Genomic DNA, 10,988 nt, shown 5'->3' with positions numbered 1-10,988 from the left:
GTCGTATTTGGCAGGGGGAGGGGGGCTTCGCCACCCATGGAACTCTTTCGAGAGATTTTGAGGCGACGCCCGACTACGTCCACTTTTTTCGTCGGGGAAAACATGTCCACTGTCCATCTAAGTCGTCTGTTCTTGATCAAAACTGACCATTTCTCTTCTTTTGTTCTGCTATAGAGCTCGGTATTTTTTGATCTTGTATGGCCCCTAAATTTAAAGAATTTTCCTTAACAGGTTCCTATGAAGAGGCAGTCTTTCTTCCTCTTGTATGTTGGTAGCGTCCATAATTATACATAAATATGCTTCTGACATAATATGTATTGAATAGTCGTGATCTTACTGGTAGTGATATGTTATTACTTATTACGGTACTTGCCATAATAATCATTGTCATAACCATTATTATTACAGTGTTATTATTAGTATTATTAAAATTAGTTTTATTATATTATTACTAAAGCATCTATTTAAGACTATTAAGACCATTGTTATTTATTGAATCTTGAATAATGTCATGCCAATGTTATTATCATCATCATTGTCATTTTCGTCAGCAATACCATTAATGTTATAAACTATTACTACAGTATAATAATGATGATGATGATGAATATTTGACATTTATTTTACATTCATTTAAATCATAATTGCTCAGTCAAATAAAATTATAATACTAACCGCATTTAGCAATATTCCTGGCTAGATACCTTTGTTCACTCATTTTCATTTTTTGACTGTGGACAAATAATATTAATAATACTGAATAACTAAAGTATTTATAATAGGTCTATATATACTATTTCGTTCGCGCTGTAAACTTCTTTAACGATTCCGTACAACTCCCAGCAACTTGAGTTAATATTATTTACTATGATTTACCAGCTGCTACCTATAATATATTGTGTAGCTTAAAATATTGGCTCACTATGTGTCGTACAACTAAAATAAGGAACTTTCGAACAATTATTCTAGGTATATGATATTGTAGGTCTCATATCTCATGTGAATGTAATTACTATAAAAAAAAAACAAGTTAATAGATATAATAGCGCTGTTCAAATATAAATTAAATACAATTCACAAGTCATTCCATTTCCACACGAAGGTCTTTGTGTTGACAATCAATGACAATGTAAATTATATATATCCAAATTCAAGTGAACAATAAAAATTCTACAAAGCATCAAGTATTTTTATTTGCCATTCGATTTATAATACAAATTTATTTCCAAGTAGGCAACTTAATAATCACTGATTTAGGTCCTATGTTTTGTTAGGACCCAAGCCAAAATGTTGACATAGCTTTGTTTATTATTTAACTCTAGTAATTATCTTAAATCATGGAGTATGACCCCTCAGTCAAATACTAACAATTGGTCTATAAATAAATTTATTTATACAGTAGATCTCCTACTAATGGGACACATTCGGGACTGAAAAGAATGTCCCCTTAACAGAGATGACCCAAGGGGACACTAACCAAAATTGTCTCCTTAATATTCATTATAATTTTATTTCAGTTGACCTTAGAACAAGTTACAATATATAGAAATTAAAGTTAAACTTCATTGTAACAATAATTTGTAATGCAAAGACAATACATATATAATGGAAGAAAAGAACTAATTTGATTAAAACAACAAAAGTTGTATAATTATATTCCAGATTCTAGTGCTATGACAGCAGATACAGTAGAATACAGTAATGACTTGGAAACCAGGGCGAGGGTTACGAAATGTATCCATATGAAAGTATATACACAAGAAAATTTAATACCATGATTACAAGCCAAATAGATAAAGGTAAGCATAAAAAGTCCCATAATCAGTTTATTGACCTGGGTGTTTATCTACATTCTTTTGTAAAGTATGAGTTTATAATAAAGAATGATGATGATGATGATGATATATATATATAGGCCTATATGAGTGAATAGTGAGGGTGTGACGGCCATCCAAGTTTTATAACTGGTAAACATAGCATTTCGATTTCGGTTTTACATTAGAACTTTATATTTCTTATTAAATGTAACGATTGTAATAATAATAAGCATGATAAAGATTATATAAAGCACATGAAACACACAACTCAGGTCTTTGGGGAGAATTCCGTTACGTTGCAGTTGTAATCAGCTAATTTTGTATTTGTGAACATACGGTACCCATGCACTCCTGGGTAGAGAGATAAAACTATTGATAAAGTACATGCTCAGTACTGTTTCCTCATTTATGACTTTGTCTTTTCATATATACCAAACAATCCATGATAATGATGCTCATATAATGTGATAACAAAATTCAAACGGAATCTTTGATCTTATTTTCAGTGTTAGTTATACGTTTCACCGACTGTGCAACGTTTGTTGAGGACGCCAAGAACGTAGGGGTTCTACCTCAGCGACTTCACAGGAAGAATAATACTAGTATGACCATAGAGAAAATATAACTATGATATGACAGGGCTACAGTACCAAATTTCTCTTGTGGTCACCCACTGGAATTGGAATCACGGAATTACAAATTATGCATTCGGATACGATGTGGACTATAGTAGCCTAAATAGGAAAACAATCAGTAGTGTAGTAAATTTAGATACACTTTGAACGGGGAACGCGAACAACAAGAATACCTTAAAATCTGATTATATCATCATGTGTGGACCTCTGGGTATTCTAATTATTTTCACCCCTTTGGGCTGCTGTCAAAGGGGTATTTTTGTTACATTACTCGATCCTTAACTGGTTCGTCCTTTGAACCCAGTGACTATTAACACCTTATATTGATTTGCATAATTATTCGATGATTTGATAGCATGAAATGAAACACCACATAAGCCTAACCCAAGAGGTCTAATATGCTCTTAGGCTTTTCTTTTAGGGTGTATTAGGAGCGCCAGAGGGTCAATTGGACAGGGGTTCCAAGTCTACCCGGCAACTTGCGAGAGTCTCCCTGAAATCGTGACGGACTCCCGCAAACAACCATGATTCTCACGAAAATTAACCCATCTCCGCAAATTCATAATAATTGCATGTTTTCATTACTTTTTTTTCAATTTCCTTACTAAGTACTAAGCCGGTGCCGATCGGTATCACTATGTGCAGTGAATTAAAAATAAATGTGTTAAGAGAGCTTATTGGTCTGATCAGTGTGGATTAAAGGGGGACAGGCCAGCCCGGGTTCCCCATATTTTTCAAAATTATAACAAAAATGGAGTAGAAAAGAAAATAGTATTAACATTTAAGTCTAAACTTGCCATTTCCGGCCATCTAGAGGTACCATAATCATAAATGTTCTTGCCTCTTATAGTTTTATTCAAATTTTTATCAATTTTAAAATTACATAGATCTATAAATTATAACAACGGACCATTATTTTTTTATCTTTTCTTTTCTTTTGTTGACCAATAGTAATTTATAAAACAATGAAAATAAAACATCTCTACTTTTCTAAATATAAATCACATTTTCTATTTTTATATAATCGTTTCTAGGCAATAAGTTACCGTATTTCTTAGTTATCATCATTTTTTTTGTATCTCATATTATTATTAGTGTAAAATGTATCTTTATACTAAAATATAATAGACAATGACAAGAAATGATGTAGGCCTACCTGTATACGGTAGTTTCATATTTTTTCTTAATTTCAGTGAAATACACAAAAGCACACAAAAACGTGAATTTATAATCGTTATTTAAAAAAAAATCCCTGTTCTGGTGATAAGCAGGGTCTATATTATATCGCTAGGCCCAGGCTGCGCTTGCAAGGCTGGACCCACCCCCACCCCTTAAGTTTTACCCTGGCTGCGACCCTGGGTTATTCTAATTATCATTGTCACTCTTCTGGGCTTCTCTATCAAAAGGCTATTTTTTCATTTCTCCCTCCTTGACTGGTTTGTCCCTTGAACACATTGACTACAACCCCTTTTATTGATTTGCATTTATTCGGTGATTTGATCGCATGGAATAAAACACCAAATAAGCCTAAATCAAGAGGTCTAAGATGCTCATAGGCTCTTCCTTGGGGATATAGGAGCCCAAGATGGTCACTTGGACAGGGGTTCCAAGTCTCTCGCAATTCTCGGGAGTCTCCAGAAGTCTGGACGGCCTCCTGCACTCCCGCAAGCAAGCAAGAACCTCCCAGAAATTAACCCATCTCCGCAAATTCATAATGTTTGTATGTTTTCACTGCTTTATTATCAATTTTCTCACGAAATTAAGTATTAAGAAAATGCCGATGGATATCACTTATGTGCAGCAAAATAAAATTAAATGTGTTAAGAAAGCTCATTATCAGTGACGGATTCAAGGAAAAGGGGAAGTAGAAAAGAAAAATTATATTCAAATTTAAGTCAGAGAGTGCCGTTTCCGGCCGGCTATCTAAAAGTGGCATATTCCATAATCATAAATGTTTAAGAAAAAATCAATCTTTTAGCGATTTTAAAATGCATAGGTCTATAAAATAACCAACGATTTTTTTTCTTTTGTTGACCAATGGTCAATTCAACAATCAAAATATATAAAACTTACTCTACTTACTTTTCTAAATAATATAAATCTAAATATACATATTTTCAAAAATCGTTTCTAGGCAATAATTTATTTTTGATAGTCATTTTCTGAGTTTCTATTATCATTTTTTTGTGTGTATTTCACATCGTTGTTAAAATGTATCTTTATACACAAATAGGCCTATATTAGACAATATAATGACAAAAAAATAAATGAAAAAAATTCACATACACAAATTTCTTGGAATTTCTTTGAAACTTTTTCTATAGGCCTATTTCAATTCTTTCAAGAAAAGTGGCTGAAATTGACCTTACTAATTTTCTTTTACTCTCTCCGCTATCCGATCATGTTTTATATGTATATCAAAACCTGCTAGGCTTAACGACACCTTATACCAAATTCAACCTATCCTTTAATACTTGTATTCCACTCATTATGACTTTCATGTCTATTGCGATGATGTTGTGTTATAAACATTTTTGTCTTCTTATTCCAAATAGCCTGTGATGCGAGAACACTTTGAAAACAGATGCGTGTGCCGTGCAGTTTTCTGTGACATTACATACGGTACATAAAGGTGATTTACTTATTTTATATTGAAAACGCTTTTTATTGTTACGGATTAATTGCATTCATAGCAGTAATTTTAAACTGTCTTATTTAATTTTGTATATATTTATATTTATTTATTAGCAGGCTTATGATTATTCATATTACAAATTCAAAGCCCGTCATGATTATTCTGAACGAAATTTAAGTCTGCGAATTGGAATATATATATAGGTCTATAATGATTTTTTTCAAATATTAAGAACCAATCTAATACATTCTAAGAAAAATGCTTCTGAAAAATAGATTCCTTTTGGTATTTTTTAATCTTTGGATATAGGTTTACAGTATATATATTTTTATTGGCACCCACCTCCTCCCCCTCCACCAACACACACACACACCGTCGAGGCCTTCAGCCCCTCCGTCGGGCAGATCCTGGCGCAATCACTGGCTTGTGCACAGGGTTGGAAACACATTAGAATCCCTATTTCCCTGGTTTTGCATTCCAGAGAAATAAACACATTATTGTTTCAACTTTTTTTGTATACGTTACTAGCTAGGTATAGATAACACACTCACATTAAAGGTAAGTTGTGACAATGCAAGTGGGTTGGTTATTGTCACGTTTCCAAATTAAGTAATTTCGTTTTTTTCCAAAAGTTTAATGTATTTTTAGTTGTTCAATTTTATCTAAAGTTTTTTTTTCTCTCATTAAATTTTGTTATAGCCTATATATACGCCTAAAATTTTAATTGGTACGTGCTGCCATTTTATATCGGCCAGTTAGTCTTTTCTGTTTTTCAGGAACCAATGTAAATACCTCTCGATTAATTTATATTTAGCTTAAGGCCAGAGAAAATACAAAATCTATCAGCAGTGTTTAAGGCTGTTGTAATACTTTTATCATATCGTCGGCATACTGCGCTATTTTCCTGATTGCTATCTTTCATATGAATTCCTTTTATAGCTTGATTATTTATCAATAACAAGTATTTCAGCTGAAATTATAAATAAAATCGCAGATATGGGGGGTTGGGGGCACCCTGGCTAATACCTCAGTGTAGGGGAATTGTTCGTCAATACACTGCGCCTCGGAATCTAAAGTTTTTGTGCGATAGACTCCATTCAGAAGTTCATTGAATATTTTCGATTTCCAGACAGCGCCACCAACGACGGATTCAAATTCAAAGATCTTATCACATGAATGGGCCCTACTTTTAATTGCATTTGCATTTTTCATTATCTTTTTCTTTTAATGAATTTTATCTTTACTTGTAACTTTTGTTCTGTTGTATGGTCGAACCTCTCAGTAAGGTCCAAATTGTGCTTTTAGACCACCACATTAAGTAATAACCTTATTTGGATAGGAAAATTAATTTTGTTGAGACAACCTGCCGGATGACAGTGTACCATATATTGATGTGTTGGTAAAAAGAAACAAGAATAGTTCATAATTATTACTGAATTGGCAAATATATGTCTGGACTAGTAAGTGCTAGGTAAAGTTTGGTTTCCATACAATAGCTTTCGGTGATGCTGATTTATTTTTTTTTTTAAAGATGTTTTTGTTGTACCAGTAAACATATTTGCAAGAAATCCTGAGCTTTTGAAGTGAAAAAAGATGGAAAAAAGACCGTTTGAAATTTAAAAAATATATGTTGATTGAAAAAAAAAATAATAAAGAAATCAGATTTTCCCCAAAAGTGATGAGGGAGCAGGTGATAAGCTAATATTTTTTATGGGGCCTTATGTGTTGAGCATTATCCCACGTCATTCTCTGGTAACGCTTGTAGTCATTTTTTTTGTATCGTGTCAAATTTGAAATAAATAATTTGATTGATTGATTTATCTATTTTCCATCAGAATATAAGCATTAAAACTAGACAATATACAGCAGACAGCATATGAAATAAAATCCTAAGTACTAATGAAAGTCATCGTGATTCTTTATTTCCAACTTTTTTCATTAATCTTAAGAAATGAACCCGTCATGGCTTTTATGTAATAGAACATTAAAAAATATTATGTTTATTAAATGTTTTTTTAATTTTTTATTGTATGATTTATATAGCGCCGCACACATCCAGAAAACTGCTCAATGCTCTTTATTCCCAGCTCATTATATACAGAATTGGTCACACAACTACAACCTCCTCCCCTTCCTATAATCAGCGCTACTAATTTCATCCCCAATCATTCATCTCCTACCAGATACCCATTTATACTCCTGGTTGAAGAGAGGCAAATGCAGATAAAGTTCTTACCCGACACAAGTAGTGTGACGAGAATGGGTCTAACAAAGCATTTGGTCATAATGTTTGTCAATAACCCTGACGACGTCTTTACGTTTTTGATCCATGGCAACTTCCCACAGATCATTAACTGTCAGATCCGGTTGTTCGGCTTTCAGGTGGTCGAACATATACGCAGATGCACTAAAAGCTGCAACTTTTCCATTTCTGCTATCCCAATTACGGATAACGTCTTTTCTGATGTTAAACTTTTCAGCAAAATGCTGCCAGTTACTTGCAGCAGGTGCTTCCACATCTAGGCATAGCTCAATCTCTTGTCGAATGTCGATCGGCATTTGTGCGAGAGTTTCATCTCTACTTCTTTTACCATTATTGGTTTCTAAATGAATAACATAAACACATTTGAATAAATATAATTGAACTTAACATTAATAGCGTGATTATTTAGGAATTGGATTCGTTAACGTCATTTAGTTCATTTGTTTTGTTTATACTTTGACCTTTCCTTTGTAAAAATATGAACTTGTATTAAAATGAATATATAAAAATAAAATTTAACATATAGATGCTGTCCGACGTCTTCTACAAGCTGTTATTATTTTACGTTTTTTGTGATTATTTGATAAAGTAATTTTTAAAAAATCGTTAGATCATCCTAAAATTTGGGCCCTTATTATGTACAAATATTGTATGCATGGTGATCTTGGATTTCTGCTATTGCCAATCTCTCGGCTAATTTGAAAATAGAAAAAAATGTTTGGCAGCTAGTATGGTAGGCCACTGTAACCGTGTGCCTAGGTTTCTCGATCGAGGTACTTCCAGTTGATATAAATTAAGTGTACGCCAGAAATGTAGAAATGTCTTCTTCTGTGCGTTGTTTTCATGTAGGCCTATTACAAATCGATTAAGATCAACCTCATCATCATCATTATCATCAATCATTATTACTATTGTCATCGCCATTCTAGTCACTGCCATTGACATTATCATTGTTATCACTATCATTACGATTAATTATTATTACAGTATTAGAATTGGTATTATTATAAATTAGTTTTATTAATTATTTAAAGCATCCGTTTAATACGTTCGTTTGTTTTGCAATACTTTTATATTGAATCATTAATCTAATAGGCCCTATAGTAGTATCATCATCACTGTCAATTATCATCATCGTTGTCATTATCCTCATCAGTACCATTATTGTTATACAATTATCACAGTATAAAATATTATTAATTATTTTTCAATTTATTTTACATTCATTAAAAATTAAATTATTACTCAGTCAAATATAATTAATACTAACGGCTTTCAGCAATCTTCTTGGTTTGATAACTTGGTTCACTCATCTTTGTTTTTCTTTTTACTGTGGAACAATAATATAAATAATTCTGAATAACTATTTATTAATAATACAGTAGGTCTAGAGATTCTATTTCGTTCGCGCTGTCAACCTCTTAGTCAACCACTGGCCCACGTGTGGACTCAGGCCATCGACAATCGATCCGTTACATTACCCAGGTTGATTATATTTAGTGATCAATATTATCAGTGATATCGATATTGATGTAGTTCGGAACGTGACTCTGTTATAAAATGATTGACAAAAGTACACATCCGTCTCAGTTTGTTATAAAATAAATAAATTAATAAATAAATAAAATAAATGAATTAAAAAAATGCAGAAAAAGGGACTATGCTTTGCAGGTGAAAAACGGCGCCGCGAGCAGATCTGGATACGTGCGCCAAATAAGATGACATTATTAATTGAAATATTGAGACTTATTCATAATTTTTTGTAGCAAAGTATAATATCTGTCTCTTATACACATCTAGATGTGTATAAGAGACAGTCAATACACTGCGCCTCGGAATCTAAAGTTTTTGTGCGATAGACTCCATTCAGAAGTTCATTGAATATTTTCGATTTCCAGACAGCGCCACCAACGACGGATTCAAATTCAAAGATCTTATCACATGAATGGGCCCTACTTTTAATTGCATTTGCATTTTTCATTATCTTTTTCTTTTAATGAATTTTATCTTTACTTGTAACTTTTGTTCTGTTGTATGGTCGAACCTCTCAGTAAGGTCCAAATTGTGCTTTTAGACCACCACATTAAGTAATAACCTTATTTGGATAGGAAAATTAATTTTGTTGAGACAACCTGCCGGATGACAGTGTACCATATATTAATGTGTTGGTAAAAAGAAACAAGAATAGTTCATAATTATTACTGAATTGGCAAATATATGTCTGGACTAGTAAGTGCTAGGTAAAGTTTGGTTTCCATACAATAGCTTTCGGTGATGGTGATTGGTTGTTATTGCCGTTTTGACTTAGGCCTATTGCCGTTTTGGTCTTGCCGTTTTGACTATTGCCGTTTTGACTTAATGCCGTTTTGACTTATTGCCGTTCTGGTTGAAAAGTGTTGACGTTTTGGTTTTTTGCCGTTTTGGTCATTGCCGTTTTGACTTATTACCTTTTTTTGTTGCCATTCTGTCCAGAAACCGAAGGAAGCCATGGTTTATAATTATGCAAATTACGAAGTAATAAATATTCATCAGTGCTCTGAAGTTGCAATTAGGGCCTAGTGTGTGTGGTCTACAGGTCGGAGACCATAGTGACCAGACCTAGCATAATTATGCTTTTTGGCATAATTTTAGCATCTAGCATGTGCTGGCATAATTTTAGGAAAAAAATTAACATTAGCATAATTTTGACCTCAGTAATCTGAATTAAACCAGCCGTCAATAATTGTGGATACCACATAAATAAAAATGAATTCGTCCATTGATTGAGTATCCAATAAATCCTATGCTATGCGCACACTGCAGCTGGCTTTCTGTGGTTTTATTAATTTTTTTTACCACACATTAAAAATGGTTTTGGCCAGGTACTCAATCCTGTCCGGTCCTGTCCTCGCTGGAGGCAAAATTCGCGTTCGTTCGGTCCGTCGTTGGGGAGGCATGCGTCCGGGAGTAGTGTACTACTGACTACTGAGTTTTAAATTAAGATACTGGTACTCAAATTCAAATTCAAATTCAAATTTTATTTTCGTATGAACATAAATAAAAAGAAAGGTGGAAACCTGCCATCCAAGGATTGTCAAAAAGTTTAGAAGAAAACTATCAAGTGACTCTCCAAACAGAATCCACACAAAACAGGACATAATCAAGCATAATAAAAAATTATACAAATACATGAATAAAACCAACTGTCATCTCAAAATGCAATCGAATATTGAATTGAAGAAAAAAATGCTTTCTTAAGAAATAAAATCTATAATCAAATAAATATAATATAATCTTTATTCATTCCACCACCTATGGTACAATACCGAAACCAAGAAGGCAATGCCTGTAAGCAGGTCCGGTGCTAACTCGGGCTGATACTCTACTACTGAGACTGATCAGGGAGTTGCTCATAACAATTGCAGTGGTTTCGCTTTTGCTGCTCAACTATACTATGTCTGTGCAATTACATATTTTGTTTTTTAATGTGTTATACATGGCCGGCGGAACCGCTTTGTGGCTGAAAATATATAATGTCTATATGGAAATGTTTGTATGATCGGAAAGAAATGCAAGAAAAGAAAGGGGGAAGAAGGAGGAGAGGGAGGGGAAAGAAAGTGTTTATGCAGTCCCCAACCGATTTATTTCTCTCAATTCAC

The 10,988-nt window shown here is 33.2% G+C and overlaps 1 protein-coding gene across 1 annotated transcript in view; it reads right to left on the bottom strand.

Annotated features, from left to right (window-relative positions):
• Positions 1 to 6,987: 6,987 nt before the first annotated feature.
• LOC117113152 overlaps positions 6,988 to 10,988 on the bottom strand; it is a 17,674-nt gene continuing 13,673 nt past the window's right edge. Inside the window, exons 2-3 of the mRNA XM_033256404.1 lie at positions 8,621 to 8,680; positions 6,988 to 7,690 (exon numbers count right to left, since the gene is read on the bottom strand). Of these exons, the coding sequence (XP_033112295.1) occupies positions 7,353 to 7,690; positions 8,621 to 8,663 (381 nt within the window). The 5' untranslated portion in view covers positions 8,664 to 8,680 and the 3' untranslated portion in view covers positions 6,988 to 7,352. The remainder of the gene's footprint in view (positions 7,691 to 8,620; positions 8,681 to 10,988) is intronic.

The sequence above is a fragment of the Anneissia japonica genome, unplaced genomic scaffold (assembly GCF_011630105.1).
Source record: "Anneissia japonica isolate Jap-2015-1 unplaced genomic scaffold, ASM1163010v1 scaffold1812_len1207588_cov181, whole genome shotgun sequence".
Classification (NCBI taxonomy): domain Eukaryota; kingdom Metazoa; phylum Echinodermata; class Crinoidea; order Comatulida; family Comatulidae; genus Anneissia; species Anneissia japonica.
Note: the sequence above shows the minus strand (reverse complement) of the source record. Positions and strands in the feature narration are given on the sequence as shown.